Here is a 21,099-nt window from a genome sequence, read left to right as displayed (position 1 = left end):
TGACCTTAACTAAAAGCTTCCAGTGCTTTAACATGACCACAAAAAGCGCGACGGTGTTGTCGTGACCACAAGTGGATAATTTTCCACAATATTGGGTGTTCTTGCAAAGAAAAATACAATTATGTTAATAGGAAATTTACTTTAAACAGACTTGTTTGTTTGCATATTCAACACCTCCTACCTAATGCGCAGTAAGTGGTTAAAATATTAAACAGTGACTTTTAGGATGCTCTCGTCATTTAATGTTTCTCCAAGAGACAGATGTTGGTTGAGTTTTTTGGTGTGTGTGTGTGTGTGTGTGTGCGCTCAACCAGCTGTCCTTGGCAAACAAATGACTATAAAGAAAGCATTTCATAGGCAATTGCATCAAGGAAGCAGCAGTATGGAGATTTGCTTCAATGTGTCACTCATCTCTTCTTTTTAGCTCGCTTGTAAGACCATATGGTTTACAGTTAGGAGACTACAAATGAGTTTGACTGACAATCTAATCAGGCTGTCTGCTTAGAAAAAAAACCTGACAATTTTCACAATTTAAATGGCGGCTAACACACAGCACGATAATGATATCAAGAACATGCTAGTTTTATCGTGGCGGTGACGGCGGCGGGGGAGATTTAGCCATGTATAGTTCAGCTTCTTCACCACCCCGACTTTTTCTCCCCTTCCACACCATGTAAATACTGTACCTGTCTGTAGATAATTTTCTAATAGAGTGCGTTGACATTGCAAACGCTTACTCTGCCATTTGCTCTAAATTTGTGCCTTTGTTAAATTGGATTCCAAATGCAATTATCTGCCAAGGTAATTCATGACACAGTAGCCCGTCACAACGGCTCATTTGAAGGGATGCAGAGTCATTTATGAGTCATTTTGTAACAATACTGTATCTCTCCGAATAGGTGAGGCCCATGGGGAACTCGACAAGCTTTCTACATTTTGCGGGAAGGAAAGAATGAATGATTAGCTCCTTCCAATCCCTAGTTCCAAGGAGAGTGTTTAAAGCCATAATGCAAGCAAATGTCTGGCCTAGATCTGTTCAGTAATGAGTTGGAGCTCTATGATTAGACAAATCCATCACAAATGGCACAATTTGTATAATGTTTGGAAAAACATGGCCATTTTTATTCACCACGGGAAACTTTTCAAGGGAAATAATGTTGTTGGCAGATGAATTCTCAATATTAAGACCAGACTGGTTATAGCACTCGCTCAGAGGTAAGCTTATACACACAGCAGCGAGTCCTTTCTCTGTCTGGGCTTGGTGTGCAGCAAAGAAATGCTTACTTTTTCTCTTCTAGGCTTCTCAAATAAGAGAATTGTTTCTGATTCCGACTTCAAGAATACTACATTCCCGCCTTGGCTGCAAGAGGATTAATCCAGCTAAAGAGTAATTGCCCTTGCATTGTATTGACTCTGTGCATGAAGGAATTCAAATCACTTTTAAGTTTCAGTTCTGTAGGATTGGAGCCAGTACTTCAGGCAAGTTAAGGTGTTTATGTGAGTTCATTTAATTTGGAGTAAGACTGCAATGGTCCTATTAATGGATTAAAGGGCTGCATGTAAATGTAATGGTGTGAATCTGCTGACTGCCTAGGAAAACAGAGGACAAAGCGAATAAACAGTAGCGTGCCTGCTTTTAACAAATGCCGTCAAAGTACACTTAAGCCAGCCACAAAACACTCTCGATAGCTTATTGCTGGCTGACTGTCCAACAAGAGCCACTGTGCAGGTCGATTAGGGACACGAATGTGATTGTCTCTGTTCTTGTGCTGCCACACCTGCAAAACGTTGCTTTAAACAGGATTGCGTTGGTTTTATTTCTACAACCCTTTTCTCGTTTCTCATTTTGTGATATAAGCAAAACACAAATTGCTGCCCAGCCTGAAGCTGCACGTAGCGTCTGCTTGAATCTGGACCTCATTGACAAACTATTGAAACATCACAAGGGTGTTCATTATACTCGAGTTTGCCTGCATACAGCAACTGGATCTTACATTAGTCAAAATGTATATACTGTGTGCATGTTTGTGAAGTGACTGCACATTTCCTGCACTCTTCTCGTCTACATCGGAAGGCCTGACTTGGGCCATTAATGATTAATATTTCCCAGTGGGCACCGTAGCATAAGAGTTTTCATAAAAGCTGCTCACTGTCTAGCATTAATAGGAATGAAAGAACTTTTGAAATCTGCGAGAACAAAACTAATGGTGAAGATTTCTGTGCAGACAAAGCAGTAACTCACGAATCTCATTCTCACTGACAGACCAGTGTAAACATAAACACCAACTCGAACATCAGTTTTATTCTCCAAATATACAGAGCAAAAGCATCATAGATTCACAGACCGGTACAGTTAAAATACATCTTTTTCATTTTTTTCTTAGATACAGAGGGCCACCTCCTGAAAATAGTGGTTCACCCAAAAGAGCATTTACACGTTGCCTTTTTATTACAATTACTGTATGGTTATGGTTCACTATTTATACAAATTCTTGCAATGACCATTTAAAGTACCTTCTGAGCCTCGTGTAGCATTTGCAAGTAGTTTGCGTTATTTGGAGTACAGAGCGAATCAACCAATGACGTTGAAGGGTACTCATTTGACTTCCAAAGGCATTCCTATTATACTTCCCATTTGCTTATGTGACTTGCTGCAAACTGTCTGCTGCAAACCAACCCGCACTGATTACCAATGCACCCTGCGAGACAAAGGAAACTCTGAGAGTCGTTTCCAGATGCTATTTTGTACAGGTCTTACACTTGGACTTTATTAAATTACTAACAAGGTATTGATTTGGTAGGAAAGAAAAAAGAAAGTGAGAGAAAAAGAGAGAAACTCAGTGACAGAAAGCATTTACACGGTTGAAAAAAAAGGCTTATTATGATCAGTTCAGATGGCACCTTCGCTAATGTGCTCCGTCATGCACAGTGACACCTATCATACACTGATGTAGATTTCAAATAACCCACACTTGCAAAGTCCCTTTGCAAGCATGACAAAACCTTGAAAGTACTAATGCTGAGTATTTCTTTATCTATTTTTTCCAAGTTATTTCAAACCAAGCAACATACTTTTTGCAATAAACAAACATAACATTGGCAATGAACAGAAAAAGCCATTATAAATTCCAGCCAGTGTCTTTCCTTCACACTGCTCCTAAGCTCTGTCTCTCACCTTAGAAACATTCTTATCCAGTGTTTTACAGGCTAGTCTTTAGCATCTCTGAAAAACAGTCTACGCTCCATGCTCTGCTCTGAAAGCGGTTGCTCTGTTTTATCAGGAAAGGGCAGCAACCCCTTGTAATTGTTCCGGGTCTTTGTGTTTATTCATCTGTTATGCCCTGGCATCTGTGCAGTGCTTGTAGCCAGGCAAACAGGCACCGCCAGCACCAGCCGGCGAGGCGTCCACAGGTGAGCAGGGCAGACTCCGTCCCCACATGGGCTTTGATTCCCAAAGACTGACATGGCACTCACATCCTCTAGTACTCTCATGCCCACTGTAGCTGTTGCCATTCTGGAGGGTGGGGGGAGGTGGGACAGAAGGCTGGCCTATCAAATATTTATCTGTTTGCTGTGCAGTGTGCAGATTCTCTGGACTGGGAAAATGCATTATGTTTGGATCAGTGCAAAAGCTGCATCAGATAGAGGAAACGATCCATTTTTAGAAGGACAGCAAATTTGTTTTGTTTTCATGAAGAGAGTTGCTAAAAGTCTGTATGGCAAGTTTCAAACTGGCACATTTTTAGAATTCCGATCATGTGAATGTAAAGTAATGCATAACATATGGACACTTTATTCTGTATTTTTTTTAATCCCCCAAAGTAGATTGCACTGTAATTGAATGTTGATGATATCAGTGAAATAATTTAATTCTACCCTCATAAATGCGGAAATGAATGAAAACCTGCGACACCCGTACTTGACAGTCATGGTGGTGCCAAATGCAATATATTGCTGGACATCTGGGCATCTCTCAGAGGGGCTGCAAGAATAATCACCTCTTACTGTATTTCACTTCAAAGCTGTCCTGGCTATGCTTAGCTTCTCATCCTATAGCCTCGTGTGTGCTCGGTGTGAGTAAGTTTTCCCTGTGAGATCTGGGGGAGGAGAAAACTGCTCGCACGAGCCTTTCATGTAGTTTGTGTGAAACGGCGAGGTTGATGATTTTTTGTTTTGTTCAGGACAGGAAACAAAGAAAGGAAACATCGTCTGTCTTTACAGTTCTGATGCCATGTGGTGTTTGTTGAGCTCTGGAATAGTGTAATCTGAATAAGAAAGAAAGCCCGGAAAAAAATTATATACAGAGAAAGACAGCATTAGAGATTTATATACAGTCTGCTAAGTGCCAAGCTGGATTATCAGCGTTGAAACAGAGCTTTTTGTCTTAAGCTGTACAATGGGCACCAATCCATTTGTAAAATTAGAGTCCAAACCGCCGCCACTCAAGTGGAAAACCCCATTCAAATGCCTTGAATATAATCATATGTAAAGTGGTTACAACAACAACTTGCTTTTGTTGGAAACACGGTGCTTGTTTTTTCATGGGTTGAGAGGCAGATTTTGTAGTTTCAGGTTCACACAGGTTCGTTCCAATTGACTGCTGCACTACATATGGAACAACTACCTTATTAGGTTTTCATCACACAAAACTATAAATGTTTTGTGTGATGTTTGTGTTTGATTTGACAAAACAAAGATGACAATGACATTGTGAGCCACCCTTTTTAAGTCGTTTTTTTTTCTTTTTTTACAGTAATTTTTCAGGAAGTCCGCTATATTTTACAGATCTGATAAAATAACAAACAGTATGGCTTGAAAGTAAGACCTTGAAAGTGCACAGACATATGAGGCTACTGAATGCTATAATTAAATGTGATGTGGGTGCAATACGTAACTGCAGCTATTGCAAAAAAAAGGATCTGTGTTTACTGTGAAGCGATGCTCTTATCAAAGCCTGTTAACACAGCTTAAGGTCAACAGCAATCTACGGTAGCATCCACGTGTTGTAGCATTAAGACTAAAATACGTTGGCTCTTTAGCTACACGGCATCTGCAGTGTTCCTTGCAAACCCTTTTTGATCAAAGCATGTGCAGTGTTGGACTATGACACCAGGTGAACTATGACAGGTTCACCTTAAGCATTTTACACAAAGTACGAGTGTTTCTGGTGCAAGTTAAATCACTACTCTGATTATACTCTCAACTAAAACAATTACAGTGCCAGTGATTGAAAAATAAAGCCGATCCATACATGTCACACGAGCGTGGATAACAAAAACTAAGAATGCACCCAACAAGCCACCATCAGCCCCCACAGCAGCTCTGATTGAATAGCAGACATCAAAATAAAACCATTTTTTTCTCTAAATTTGCTTGTTATGTCTCTTGATGAGCAGCACAATCACACATGGGTATACAGTCAGGATGCACTAAGCTCCAGCGTCAACAGTGATATCGACAAAAGCAATAGGATAACCACACAATAAGAAGCTAAAATATCATGTTTACATTTCCTTTAGCAGGGAACCTCAAGTACATGGTTGATGGTCTGTGGTGTTACAAGGAGAAATTCACAAGTACAACTCATTTTGGCTTTCCTGCTGCAGTTTCGGAGCTGGATTTTGGCGCAGTGACACCACGGTGGATGCAGCTCCCCCACCTGAAGAACTGATGGGGTACATCAATCTGGCTTCGTCAAAGTTTGTATTGACCCAGTTCAAGCAGTTCAAACAGACCCTCAAGGCAAGTAGATGTGGACAAGAAGAGGCGCCCATGTCTCATTTATAGTCATCCATGAGGGAAATCAGAGTCAGAAATTAGACGCTAGAAAAGAAATTACAGTCGCGTATGTACACTGATATTCTTTTATCGCAGAGTCTCAAAGTAAAATAATGACTCAGGGATTTAAAATGAGATCTCGGCCCTTCTTTATCTGCTCAGCTCTGTGGCCCAGATACAGCTGCGGAGAGGAAAAACAACCGCTGTTTTCAGCGCTTGAAATGTCTGTGGGCATATGGAGGAAGTTTTCTTACACCTACACAGGAGACGAGTTTGAACAAGCCGAGCTTAACGTACAGTGTTTAAAGGGAAAGTGGGAGTGGAGGAGAGAAAAAAAGGTGTTGTTTTAACAACTTAAAACCACATGCACATTGAATTTTGTGCTTCAAACTACAAGAGAGCAGCAGGACACTGGCTTGCGCTCATTAGCAGACAGTTTGTGCTGAGTGCCAAAACACTCATGACAACACTTCCAGTTTTTCGTCTTCAAAAAAGCGAAAGTGGTCCATCCCAAGGGTGCTGATTGTCACAGAAGCCTTGTTTTCCTGCCCTCTGATCGGTCAACAGTGTCACTGCAAAACCCAAAAGTTTAAACGCTGTACTCGTGCAGTGTTTGTGTTGGCAAATAACCTCTCTGTGGCAAAAAGCAGGGAATTGATGAGTTGAGCATGAGCGAAATATAAGGCTTCTTGATCCTTTTTTTTTTTTTTTTTCTTTTTTTGGGGACACTGGGAAGTCTAAACAAGTCACATGGTGCATTAAAGCCCCAGTGTCTTCAGGCATCCACAGAAAACACCTACTGACATTGTTCTTTTTAGGCGCTCCTCGGAGCTGGTTCTTTCAGTTTTACAATCCTAGCTGGTTTGTTTCACCCCTTTCCACAAGCCCTTCCCTCCCAAGAGGTCAGACATGGGTCTGCATGCGCTTCTGGAGGGGTCGGGTGAGGTCTGAGTTCTGTGAGGAGGATTGGGAATAGTGGGATGAGGAGGAGGCGGAGGCCTTGCTGTCTTTGTCGAACTGCACATAGCCGTCTGGCTTACTGTAGCTGCTGACGCTGCTGTCACACTGCGTGTCGATAAAAGAGCTGGAGTCGCTGAGCGAGCCGCGCTGGAACTCCCGCTCGCAAAGCTCAATGGAGCTGCTGCCCATGCCCAGCACGAAGCGTTGGCTGTAGTCATACAGTCGGTTGGGACCAGCTCCAAGAGTGGAATAGATGTTGGTGAAGGACATGCCCGTCGGTACCCGCTGCTTTCCCAGGGTACCTGTGTTGGTGGGGTTCCTCACCTCAGTGGTAGGGTTCCCTGTCATGGTAGGTGTGTGATGCTCTTTGAAGGTATTTACACTGTAGTAGCCATTTGTAGGGTCCTATTGAAAACACACGAAGGAAAGATTCTTTAGAGCTATACATCTATATATCACATATGCACACAAAGGAAAAAGAAGAAAGGGAAGAAAAACAAACAAATCTTATTTGTTTATATGTGAATGTACCTCTATCCTCAAAGCGCAACAGAAGTCAAGGTCAAACTGACAATAATTAACATTCAAACTGCTGAAATAAATAAGGAAAGAGTCTGCGGTCTGTGTAGGAAAAAAATTAAATAACTTTAAGAAAGAAAGACAAGAAAAAACAACACTGGTGAGGCTTAGGGGTAGGATTTAGTTAGCCCCCACACAGACCTTAAAATCATGTCTCTTGCTAATTAGGCAGGCCTTGATGATTCATAGTTTGGCATCCAATGTGTCATAGCAAAGTTCACTCTCATACTGGCTTTAATTGGACCTAAATGGATTGTAGTGTTTATAATTTCATGTATGCACCTAAATGGCTTCTGAGACCAGAGCTGTGCCACTTGTTTGTCTGCTTGGCTGCAGGCACTGTGCTGTTGCTAAGGGTCCAGTTAGGGTATGTGTCAGGTTTTTTTTCTGCTTCTCTTTTTTTCATGTCCTGGTGTGAACAGATGTAAATGTCAAGCATAGTGAGCATGGTGGCAAATCCCAAAAGAAGAATGCTCATAATGGGGAAATGAGAGAGACGACCTGAGAGGATGCTCGTTATGCTTGTCATTACCAGAAAGCAGACAGGGAGATTGTTTGTGCCTGCCCTTTATCACTTGTTCAGTCCCCTTTTGCTCTTGCCTCATGCAAGGTGTCATTAGCCGGGATCAAAAAAATAATAATCAAGCATGACAGAGAGAGCAGGTAAGAAGGCGAAAAAAAAAGAAGTGCACTCGCGAACGATAATGTCAGCCGTAATTTGGACTAAACAAAAACGTTTGTGTGAGGCTTGTTGTCTCCAGCAAGTTGAGCGTGAAGAGGCAAGATCTTCACAAGATGACCTGCTTAAGTTCAAACCAAGTATCAGAACGGCGAAGAAAGATGATTTAAATGACTATGAATGTGATAGACAGGCTGGTCTGAATATGGCACTTGCATGAGTTTTACAAAGAATCACCCCCAAAAAAGAAAATAGCCAGTGAGTAGCAGTACTCTTGGAAAAAATGCTTTGTTGATGTCAGAGGTCGGAGGAGAATGGCCACGTTGCTTCGAGTTGTTAGGAAGGCCACAGTAACACTCATTAGAAATAAGATCTGCAGAGGAGCATCTCTAGAGCAGACAGGCTACAGCAGCAGAAGAGCACACCGATTGTCACTCCTGTCAGCTAAGAACAAGAGACTGAGGCTACAATTCCTACGGGCTATAGACAATTGGAAAGAACAATTTTCTATAGCCAATTGGCTGCACCATTCAGATGGCAGGGTTAGAATTTGGCATAAAGAATGGATCCAACCCAATCTGTGTCAAGTGTTTAGGCTGGTTTTTCTTGATTTAATGGTGTGGGCTGATATTTTCTTGGCATACTTTGGGCCCCTGAATGCTTTAACCTATCAAAGTATTGATAGGGTATAACATTATACATTATCGGGTGGGTGAAGAAACATCATTTAGCTTTTTATAATTAATCTGTATCAATCTGTATGGAATAACACAAAAAAATAATTACTGCATTTCAAACAGGCGATGCCCTCTAAAATCTGTCACTACTGGCATTATCCCTTCATGAATGCTCAGTCCTGAAGAATATTTTAGCGCTTATGCTCTGCACATGACCTCTGCACCTGCTTGACCTGCGATGTGCTTCCATGGTTTTTTTTGCTAATCAAGTAGTCAGCTCTACTAAAGAGAAAAAAAAGTAGTATAGAGGCATCTACTTGCACACTGGCTGCCAGACCGCCTACATTCTCCCATCAGACCTTCATCCCTGCTGTGAGGCTTGCCTAAACAGGCTGGAGTGGTGCTCACTCCACAGGCCATCTGGCAGGTCTGTGCCCACTGTGCCCCACAGCGGTGGCCATCTCACTCCCTGCTAGCAATATGTCCACAGCTAAAACACTCTTTCAGGACCTGCTGGCCATCATTAAAAATGTGTCAGATCTTAGATGCTGATGACAGGTACATTGATGACCAACAGCCACCACTGTTATGGCATAGCCTAGCTTCCATCCTGTTTTACAGGGCAACATAATGAAGCCTCACTCTTGAATCAGTCCAGAGCTGTAAGGTGGTCCCGTATCCCCAATGGACTATTAGGATCATTCAACCGGAGCGCTGCTGCTCATATGCACAAGGCTGCTGAGACAATGGAAAGGGAAAGAAGGTAAATGGTACTATTTCAGTGCTGGTGCATAAAGAGAGGATCAGACAGCACATTGTCGCTGTCTGTTTTACTGACCTATCTGCAGATGTTTTTTAGATAAGGTGCTAGCCCGATCTATTTTATGCTACTGCCATCACATCTTGTCACACAGGATTCAGCAAGAGATCCCTTGTTTAAGTGCTATCTGAAAGGATCAGAGATTGTGTTCCCTTGTCAACTAGCTGGCATTTACCCCAGTGCCTCACCTGCTGGAAAACCCCAGTTCAAGCCAGGTGAAATCTGTCAGGAAATGCGGTCTTCCTCTGCTTTATCCTTACTTTCACTGAGAGAATTAGTGACCTCACGCAGGTTATCAGTCTCACTATCTTTGTTCTCTAATAGGGATGTCTAGGGCAGGGCTACTTTACAGCCAAATCCCTCTTTTACACCTAAGAGCAAGAACTACTTTTTTAGGTCAGAGGCTATCTTACTACAGGCCTTTTTTCTCCACAGTAATGTAGAAGAGGTGTTTCAATGGCTCTGCCTGGTGCACACTCGGTCTCATTATGTTTTGCCCATGGCTAGTAGACAGACACAACAGCTGCTTGTCCACCACAGAGGACACTTACTGTTTAGCGCTGGTTTTCTCACAGTCTGTATGATGCTGCCACGCAAGTCTACATACATGCAGCAGCAGGAGCAGACCTTCTGGCACACATATGGCTTCCGTGTGCACGCTGCAAGAACTTTATCCTCATCCACAGTCTTTCTCCGAGGGATGGAAGTGTCGCACATCTGCACAAGACCATGTGCATCTTTCCATGCCCCTTCATGCGTTTCTATCTGCACACTGTATCTGAGTCCTGACAGACTCAATCCCTTTTAAGCATGCTAGACAGTTGATGACGCGTTGTCAGATCTAGCCTTTTCATGCACGTGCCATGAGGTGTTCCACTAATCCCATCATTGTTTTTTAAGGGAGTGTTTTCCACACAGAGATCCATGGTAAATGAAGAACACCAGAACGCTTTAACGCACTTCACACACAGCTGCAATCTCATGTCCTTTTGCTGTGTGTAGACATTCTTATCTTATTATTTAACGAGAGACTCTGGGAGATGCTCTGTCAATATTGGCATAGCGCTATAAGATGCAGGTCCCACTGACTTGGCCTGTGTTGCTTCTTTGTGATAAAGAAAAAGTTGACTTACTGGTAGCAGATCTCGGGTCATGCAGTTGTTTTGAACAGAAGAGACCTAAGAAATCCTTTTGTGAAGCAGAAAATTTCTTCTTGAAAATTTTGCTTAAGTGGAGGGATACACCTAATACCAACAACTAGAGGACTACACCTATATTCTATCCTGTATTCCTTCTCTCTCCCCAACTGATCACAGCAGATGGCAGGGAGTTTTTCCTTCCCAAAGTGCTTCTCATAAGAGGTCATATGATTGTCGGGTTTTTCTCCATATGTTTTATTGTAGGGTCTACCTTACAATATAAAGCGCCTTGAGGCGACTGCTGTTGTGATTTGGCGCAGTATAAATAAAATTTAAATATTCATACAATGTGTGTTTACCGTACATAACCTGTGATAGTTTATATTGAATTGGTGACCAAGTGAAAATCCAATGGTTTTAAACTGCAGTATTAATATTGACCAATACTAGAAAAACTGAAACATGTAGAACAGATGGTGGCCATCCTTCACTTGATGGTGCTTAAAAGGGTTTCGAGAGCTGCAAAACTCAGCATGAATCATTTATTACAAGCGGTTAAGTCTCTTTACGTGCGATAGGAGAACTAAAGTGACCCTAGGTAAAGTGCCTCACATCTGTTTTACTGCCATGTAAATGGGAAGGTGGAATTGTTTTAAGTGCATTTTAACCAGAAAATCCCTTAAGATTAAAATCTCTTCTTCAAAGGACACCTGGTCCAAAGGTGCATCATTCCAAAACTTTATTACGTCCACTGACATATTGAATAACAAACATTTCATTAGACGCAATTGCAATGACATATTTGCCAACGAGTCTGCTGTAGAGCTCCAAATAATTATGAAAATTAAATGAAGAAGAAACATCTCCCCGAGGTTAAGAGGCTCATATTTTCTAAATAGAGCATTTGTCTCCTGTTCTTTGCCACTGTGAACATGGAGTAAGACTCACCTGCTCATGGTGTCACCACCTGTTAAGTGTTTTTGTGATTTTCTGATAGATTTCTTTGAAACAACACGACCCCCATCCACTAGTGTCTCTAAGTTCAACCGCTCTCTGATTTCATGAGCCACTTTGGCTGAGAAGCTAATTATTAAAATCAAACCCATAACAGGAATAATTTGCCTCTGGACTTACTTTGGAAAACTCATGTGTAGCAGAAGAGGGATTAATGCTTTTCAGCTATTTTAGTTCCAGAGTTGAAGACCACCATCTGCCCCAAAGGCATTCTCTCTCTTCCTCTCACCACTTCTTTTTTTTTTTTTTTGTCTTTCCACTTTTGTTCTCCTACGTTCGCGCCTTCACGCTGTCATCATTCACAAGCCGTACCTTTATGTGCTGATACTCCTTCTCTTCCTCTTGCAACACCTCCAGCTGCTTCAGAACAGATTCCTGCTGGAACTCTTCTCGTTCAACCTACGTAGAAATCAAGCAAAAGCATCTAAGAATCTGTGTAGCTTCCCAAGCTCTCCCACAAAAAGAGACATTTTGAGATGGATGGGTTCAACTTTTATCACTTGTTCTTTAAAAAAAAAAATCACTCAGACATGCTTCACCTTAACTCTGGGCTTGCAGGCACCATTAATAATTTATCCATGAATATCTTTTATTTATCTTTACAAAATGCAGATTTGTGAAGTAGATACGCTCATTTTCTCGCTCTAACATCAAGTGTCGACCGTATTTTGTAATTTGAAAAGAAATCATTATTTTGAAGGAAAATTTTAATCCAAGAGCTTTAACTACAAATAGACCAGCCCTGGAGCAAACTGCATTAAAGCCAAAACACTGGTAGAGCTCAAAAGAGGAAGCTGTTCTTTTTTGTGTCTAGCAGGCATGTGGATGCAGAGAGTACACCCACTGTAGGATTACCCAGTATACATCAGCATCCCCATAGTTAAAATGTATCGGGGTCTGTTCTCCTCACAGCGTCGTTGTTATCATGATGATATATATACACCCTACGCCTTGACAGCACATATACAACCCGCATGCCTTTCTGTTCTTCCATTACTCATGAAGTGAAGTATTCCACAGAAAATCCCCATACTAATTGCAGACCGCATTCATTACCTGTCCGCCAAAGAGAACATGCAACAACAGGGCCGAGATTCAATATTTGCAAAAGAACATGAGAAGAAGTAAAGTGGAAAGTAGTATTTTGTGACACTCACACTCACCATCAGTTGTTTCATGGAGGTGTGCTCTTCATTTTCTCGGGCTGCATTGTGGTCCTTGTGCACAATCTCCACCCGGATGTCATTTTTTGCCGACACGACTCCTTTCAGATCTAGCATAAGCAGACGCCACATATATCTTAATAAGACGGATAAACACTATTCTGTATTTGTTGACATTATAATTTCCCCCCAGTGCAGTTTGCAGTGTTACAGAATTTAACAGAGATCCCTGGGTTTGTTTTGTTAGAGCTCTCCCACTTCCCGAAGACAACACAAAGCGTTATTAATCACTTGTTTCCTGCCAACACAGGATTATGTTTGTTTTTTTTCTGCATATATATGCAATCTCACATAGCTTTCCTCGGTGGCTCATTCTGTTTGGGACAAAGCTGGTGTTATACTGTCATATAACAAAGTCTTACTTTCTGTCTTAATTTTGCTTGCAAGTTCTCTCTGGTGAGCACAGATGGAGACGGGCAGTGAGGGCATAACCAGGTGCGCTTCCTCTGTAGTGTACAGACAATAGACATGCTGAAGGGACCAGTAGCACAGTGTGGTTCTTGGATAGAGATAGTGGCTGAGTGCCTCTAACCTGAGTCACTTGGTACTGTATATGGGTGGGTGGCAATGAACACGGCGCATGATGTAAATAGCTTTAAATGAATGCAGCCAGACTGAGAGTGCATGAAATGAGCCCTTATCACAATCTGTCTATCTCGGCACCAAAAAAAAAAAAAGATGTCCATCACAACCACTGATTTCATCTCCTATTAAATGTGACACTACGTTCCTGACTTGCATCGGTAATTTCTGGCTGGCGATGCCTCCGTGTGTTTTATTTTTATGTAGATGGCCCATTTTTAAGACACCTCAAGTCACAATTTGCGAATGATCCAATTTGTAAAACATTAAAATTAAAACTACATAGATGGACATTTTTTTATGTGCTTGTGGGAAAAAAATGCAGTGCTTTAGCATGCATGCTTCAGAGGCAACACTGGAAAGGAGACGTACTTCTCTGGGAGCGGGTGCAGCAGAACGCTCCGATGGTGCCCATGAGGACAATGACGGCCACGAAAGCTCCCACGGCAATGCCGATGATCACCGCCACTGGGAGAGATTCTGTATAGAGCAACAACAACAAAAAACAAACATGTTCTTCTACAATGACTTAACAACAACATTTTATATGCACTTCCGTGTATTCAGTGAATTCAATGTATGACATGTTACAGGTGAGGACACAACAACATACAGTTATAATGTAAAAGCCACCTTTCTTTTTCAAACACACACACATTCACACTCTCTTCTCCTCCCGTCGTCCTCTTTAAGTCGGATTTTTTACTACCTAGACATTATTCACTGGGCACAAAACCAGATAATTTAAATAAGTACAGCGGTACAGGAAAAGAAAAAAACCCTCTATGTCGAAACAATAATTCAAACAAAAACTAATTACCAAACCCTTTTGCTATATGTGGAGGTAAACATTATACACACAGTAATATTGTCTCATTATCACACTGTTTGATAACTTTTAATTTACACTCATTTAGACTAATAGACGCATTTAACTGAGGGCTTTTATTTCCATTGTCGAACACAGGAGTGTGTGTGCATTTGTGAAGCGTAATCGTCCCCGTGTGTTCCTTGTTTGCAAGTAGGAAGAGACTAAACCAGCGGGCATATATCTATATGCTCTTCCAGTAGAAAAGCTCCTCATTAAAATACACTTTAATGAGAACCCAAGTTTCCAGCCCACATTTCTGACCTTGCCGTATTTTAAACAAACGCAAACAACCAAGTGCTCTTCCTACACCATTAAAGCCCATTTAATGTCTTCATTGATCAATGTCACTTTCACATAAGCAGCTTATAATTTATCATTTGCGATAAGTGGATAGAAAACACAGCTTCCCCGACGGTAGAGGTGGAAAGGTCACAGATACAAAGTATTCATATTTAAAGAAAGGAAAGAGTGTCTTTTTTTTTGTTTGTTCGCTGTTTTTTAACTGAAGGAAACCAAGTTCCATATTAAATTTTATATTGGGGTCTATGCTAAGAGACAAGAATTAGAAGACATTCACTTAATACCAGTTTTTCTGGAATTTATGTAATCATGACTTTTACAGGGATTTAATTGCAGGAATTTACAGTGCTATTGTTTAGGATGCTCACTATGACCTAAGAATGATAAAAATCGGGATTCGTGCTCAATTTAACATGTATGCAAAAATGCATTTGCACTAAAACACGCATGCGCAACCTCACACGCAACACAGTCGACGACACTGGATTTGGTCACCTGCAACAATGTACATAAAACGCCACATGGTCACTCTCTAAAAAACCACAGCCACGTGATTTGAATAAGAGGAAGGTGGAACCTGTCGAACCTTGGCTCCCACCTTGTTCCTTAAGGCGTATGATCTCGGTGTCAGAGCCAAAGCTGTTCCACGCGGTGCAGTTGTAGATAGTCTGAAAGTCTGCTGGGACAATGTTGCTCATGGTCAGCGTGGAGATGACGCCCTCCTCTGTGTTCACAGTTTCTACGGTGTAGCGGCCGGACGTTCCAGACTCTAACACCGTTTCCTTCCAAGACCAGGCCTGTAAAACAGAAAAATAAAAAAGGTGTATGTACAATGTTACTCATGATTATTATTATTATTATTATTTACTGTGGAGCAGGTAATTTTACTCCAGGTGTGTGGATCTTTGGTCTGGTACACAGTCCAATTATTAAAGGTGACCAATCAACCACAGAACACTTCACACAGTTGATTTGAATCCTGCTGGTCGATGCCTGGATTCACAGGAAGGTATTGCAATGTGGGCCTAGTCGTTTTGTCATTCCACCCGTATGTTCACGGCAAGCTCTTTATGCTATGTCAGCACGCTTCTCAATAGAGAAACATAATGACCATGAAAAGATCAACCTAGTGCTCTACGATGATACGGGGAGCGTTTGGGATGTTTTGTTCTGTTACAAGGTGGTATGAATTACTGATATCAGCGTAGAATGTTAGCTCATTTTGTCTGGTGAATAGCTCAGTGATCCACAGAAGTCTAGAAGAGGCATGAATAAATAGGAATCCATTCAGGATATTCAATGCTTCTGTGGCTGGTTAAAACTCTTCTGAATGCTGTGTTAAGGTTAAAAATGGTGGGATCAAAATTGTGCCTGTTAACTGCCCATTTGTTGCTGTTGAGTGCTCAGTGAAATTTCTCCTGGATCTGTAGACCGAGCTAATGTCTAAGCAGTTTTCTTTTCATCGCAGTGTTTGAATCACAGTCCTTTTTGCATTTGACTATTGGGAGACAGCATGCAGCCACTTACACAGAGGTGCGTGCTGTGAAACAGAAGAATCTGCAAAGAGGTACTGTGGATATTTTCAGTACAGTAAATAAATCCGAGTACAAAGAACAACAAAACAGTCTGAAGAATTCTCCATTAAAAAAAACTTGGATCAGGTCTGAAAAATAACATTTTTTTCTTTATAGAAGATGGAGTGCAAAAATGCTGGAATTCTTGCGTCCTTTAGCACATTTTGCATGCAAAACAAAAATATTTGAAATATAAGTGAATTCCTTGTCTTGGTTCTGTGAAAAGCCAGTATTGAAATAACTTTCTTTTTTATTCAATGGAGAAAAAAAGTCCAATTCTGAGTCTGTTCTGTGGATAGAAATGCAAAACCTGCATCATGTAAGATGTGGTTAAGTCGAGTTTACTCTTTAGACCTTGATTATTTTAATTGTAACTGTAGCCTCGTGAAAACATAAAATAAAATACACATTGAAACATATTTTGAGCCGATAATATGTGAACTGATGAAAAATACATTTTTAAGCGAGAAGCACTCGGAGAACTCAAACCTCCTCCGAGAGTGTTCACTCGGTTTTTTCATTCTTTTCAAGGAATATTTTTGTATATTTCTATATATTCATTTTGCTTTCTTTGTTTTTCAAGAAGTTTGTAGCGCCAATACTTTCTTTGAAGATATAACATATGTTGGGGTCAACTTGAAAGAAAGGCAGGCGTTAAATGTATACATGAGGTCAGAGGTCAAATGTGACATGATATTTGGATGAAAATTATAATGGGATACTCGAATCCCCATATACAATATATATCATTTCCTGAATGTTGCGATTGCACACAAAGGCAGCAGAATTTTAAGTATAATTTTAAAGATAAAAGACATTTTAAGTACGTTTGACCCTATTTGATCTTGAAGAAGAGGTCGTAGGTCCAAAGTAACATGATATTTAGAATCACCCTATATCATTCCCTATATATCAATATGCTCTCAATAAAAAACGATGGCATTAAGAAACAGTTTTAAACAGCTCCGACATGATATTTAAAATCATTATAGAGGTTCTCATGTTGATTTAATGCATTTATTTCTATGAAAATTTAACATACATATACAAAATAATCAATATTTTTTCAGGGGGTCTTAATACAGAGTGTATTGGTTTTTGAGATAATATTTAGATGTTTATTTTGAAGTATAAAGCATATTTATTTATGCTGGATGCAGAGTAGGGAAGAGAGATTTCTATTTTAACAAAAGCAACACCTTTAACTCGGAGCCTTGAGAAACATACAATGGGGGAAACAGGTGTGAAAGTCAAAGTCCACCATCACAGTATTCAAACTTTGAGGTTTAAGCTTCAAGACTTTATTCTAAAAAGACTCAAATCAATGTGTTTGAATGACTGCACAGTGTAAAACCAGCAGTTTTGCACGGTATACAATATGGACATCTCCTTGCCTGGTTCTATTTGAGGTTTCTTCCTGACAAAAAGGTTTTTTTTCTTCCCACTGTCGCCAATTGCTTGCTCATAAGAGGTTGTCTGATTTTACCTTCTTTACCTTGCAAGCCGTGAACTGATTGATGGTTATGAAATAAAACTGTACTGAATTTTTGTTTAAATGAAAACAAAATCACTAATATAACTAAATCAACAGTGACGTTATTGAGTTATCTCACAGTTTTTAATAGGCCCACCTGAAATAAACGCGGTATTAATAACACTGCTGGTTAATGTTGAGCATTAGTATAACAAAATACACATCAGATGACAAAGTACGGCAATTAACCACGCTCATACATGCATGCACAATATGGATACTCATGCAAAGCGCGCTTATTAAGTGTGTTTACATTGTACGAGCGCCATAAATCTTAACATGATCAGCGCAACACTGCTCACATGCGTGCATTAAATGAGAACCGTAGGATCAAGAGTATATTTTTAGGATCCTCTTTTATGGCAAAATACTCAGAATCTCAAGTATGTGAGCTAGACAGTCCGGATGCACTTACAATGCGGTCCGGCGGAGGTGTGCTTCGGATGAAACATTTGATTTGTCCTTTCTCTCCATGTAAAGCTTGCTGAGTCTGTGTGCTTGAGATAGTAGGCGGCCCTGAAAAAGAACAACCATTAAAAAAAAAAAGTTAGAAGATGAGCCACAGAAATTGAAACATGAATAATTAAATTTAGTTTCAGGTCATGTGACAAATCCTCTCAACTGAATTCTTGGTGGAAGATTATATTCTAAATGTCTCCTATTATAAGCGGTAACACCTGAAGTGTTCTGTAATTTGGGACTCCTGAGGAAGATTATATTGCTGTGAGATATGAACTTGCCTCATCCCTTAGTACAATCTAGCCAAGGGCACACCAGGACTGAACAAAGGGCATAAGTGGCAGCTTAGACTTCATTCTGGATAGAGAAACTGTTGATTTATGGCTGGCTTGATTTCTCCCGCTGAGATAAACGTTGTTCTTCGAGTGTAATCAGGACTGCACAGATGGAAAGAGAAAATGCCATTGTGGGGAGATAACACCCCTTGTCACAGTGTTTCACCTCAATCAATGTGCTTGCAGCAGAGTTGACCCCTGAACCAATAAGTCATCAAATAAACATTTAAAGCCAAAGCTCGCTATAGTTGCCCAGAATGACCTCTATAACTGAACTAATCACAGTATCGATCAAGATATTGTAAAACAATATCCAACATTTTATTATATCGAACTGTATTACGGCCTTATTATTGCAGTCAATTTTATAACCATCAGCTGACATTCTGTATAATCTGATTTTCTCAAATTGAGCCTGATCAAATGGAATGGCTTTATTAGCATTACAAACTACCCAGGCAAGGCAAGTTCATTCAACAAGTGCTGGGGCTACTGGACTTCAAGCCAGCATATGCTAAACCTTGGTCAGGCTACAAAATCTTGCCTGACAAGGGCAGCTCAGCCTAAACGACTGGTCTGCTTGCCATCTGGTCTTGAGGCTGCTCACACCAGGTGACAGCACTAATATGAAGACAAGCTGTCACACATAACCCAATTCCATCACTCATGTGATATTTCCCCCTCCTTTTGCCCTGAACTCACAGTGAGTAAAATTGGTAGAAAGGCAAGGTACCGAGCCTATGTTTTACACTTACAGTGTGATATTTAAAGACTAAATCAACCTGTGGAGGGAATATATGTTTGTTTCAAGCACGCCATACACATTAATTTCCACATAAATTCTTTTACAGTAAACTAAGAGTAGTATGATGGCAGCTGGTAATAGCTTCTTTCACAAATTCAAACCTTCATAATGCTGTTTGAATGTGAGGTGCTGATAACACTTTTCTCTCCTCTTAATTAGCTGCTCCCACCTTCAGTCTGATATTTCAAATTTGAATATCTTCAAAAGACAGAAATCCAACCTGACTGAAATAACGGGGCATGTCTGAGAAAAAAAAATCACATTCACTAAAATCATCATCCTTGACTTTAATCATGTTACTGGGGGAAAAAATTCCCAACATCCCTGAAATTCTTTGAATTAATTTCACTTTATAGTCCTCTATAGTACTTTATTTATTTTTATAGTGAATTTTCTTTTCATAGAGTGGACATAATTCACTTAAAACCCCCCAAAACAAAACAGCAAAAAATAAACATGATCACATCATTACAAACTGCATAATTGCTTACATCCACCTCTGCTTCCTTGCTTTTAAAAGCTGGGTTATTACAGAGATGCTCCTGCATAAATAGCACTGGTAAAGGCTTCCATCGGGTCCTTTATATTTGATTTAAAAAAAAAAAAGCTTTTAAAAAGCTGTTAAAATCAAGCGTTTTGTGACTCTCTTGTGATGGCTAAGGTTAAAAACATGGGTTTGAGTTTGAGGGTGTGGCAAGTGAGGTAGCGTCTTGATTAGTGAGACAACTCACATCCCCGCCGACTTCCCTCAAACTCCCGCTCTCAGCCATCTCTCTGACGATACATAATTGCAGTTTATTACCTGTCTCTTATTAAAATGAATTAGCATTTTAATGAGACTTTGCCAGATGGTGTCTTGGTATGCTACTGGAGGATGCTGGAAGGCTGCTACTGCTGCACGCTGAATGATGCAGACACTTTAAGAAAAATGGATTGAGAGCTGCTCCTCTTCTTTCACTGCTTTGCCAACATGGAATGATAGTATGAATGCGGGATGTGTGTTTCACAGTCATAATAAGGGGGTTTATATGCATGATCTATATGTACTAACCTGCTATTACAAGATGGAAATAAGTATGTGGTTAGCATGGACTCCAACTGTCAACGCACAGCAAGATCAATTGCTTGCAGGCTGCAAAAGGGTGGTGGTAGTGACTGGGGAGGATCTATTCTATGGATCAGAGCTGCAAATGAGAATTATAATTAGATAGCTTTATCTCACTGGCTCAGCCGGGGCTGAAAGTATGTGGGTGTGTGTGTGTGTGTGTGTGTGTGTGTATGCCAGAGCGTGTGCGTAAAAAAACGTGTTTGCTGCTTGCACTATGTGATCAGAGCAAAAACACGCTAGTAGCTGAGAGGTGGGTGGCACTACAACATCAATGGTAGCAGCAGGGGAGGTAATCAAAATGTTGGGCACAATGTTTCACTCATTCATTTGAGGAGGTGTTAACTCTAGAGTGGACATTGCAATCTGATTACACAATGTCGGTGTGGGTGTCAAAATGCCAGGGCTTCCATTTCCTTCCAAAACTGAGGCATCCGCTTTGAACAACAGCTTGACATTTCCTCTCTACCTCAGCGCAGCTCTTCTGATTTCTCTGTTTTCTTTTGTGATGAAAGAGAGCACAAACAGCTGCAGGGCAAGTGAAACAGAGGAAAACTATCTGATATGGTCACTGATGGCTGATGATTCCCCACTGGAGGGAGCCTGTCTATATTTTCCAGCTGTCGCGAAGTCAGCTCTTATAGACATTATGCGAAGAAGTCATA

The 21,099-nt window shown here is 40.7% G+C and overlaps 1 protein-coding gene across 8 annotated transcripts in view; it reads right to left on the bottom strand.

Annotated features, from left to right (window-relative positions):
- Positions 1-2,282: 2,282 nt before the first annotated feature.
- Positions 2,283-21,099, bottom strand: part of kirrel3b (kirre like nephrin family adhesion molecule 3b) — a 181,334-nt gene continuing 162,517 nt past the window's right edge. For 2 of the 8 annotated variants that reach the window (XM_026192359.1, XM_026192361.1), the window contains exons 11-17: positions 18,146-18,246; positions 15,209-15,419; positions 13,824-13,931; positions 13,232-13,315; positions 12,804-12,919; positions 11,959-12,045; positions 2,283-7,143 (exon numbers count right to left, since the gene is read on the bottom strand). In XM_026192359.1, the coding sequence (XP_026048144.1) occupies positions 6,682-7,143; positions 11,959-12,045; positions 12,804-12,919; positions 13,232-13,315; positions 13,824-13,931; positions 15,209-15,419; positions 18,146-18,246 (1,169 nt within the window). In that variant the 3' untranslated portion in view covers positions 2,283-6,681. The remainder of the gene's footprint in view (positions 7,144-11,958; positions 12,046-12,803; positions 12,920-13,231; positions 13,316-13,823; positions 13,932-15,208; positions 15,420-18,145; positions 18,247-21,099) is intronic. The other 6 variants (XM_026192362.1, XM_026192363.1, XM_026192360.1 and 3 more) reach the window with 5 other exon arrangements.

The sequence above is a fragment of the Astatotilapia calliptera genome, chromosome 14 (genome assembly GCF_900246225.1).
Source record: "Astatotilapia calliptera chromosome 14, fAstCal1.2, whole genome shotgun sequence".
NCBI classification, from domain to species: domain Eukaryota; kingdom Metazoa; phylum Chordata; class Actinopteri; order Cichliformes; family Cichlidae; genus Astatotilapia; species Astatotilapia calliptera.
The sequence above is the reverse complement of the archived record's forward strand: the minus strand, read 5'-3'. Positions and strand labels throughout refer to the sequence as shown.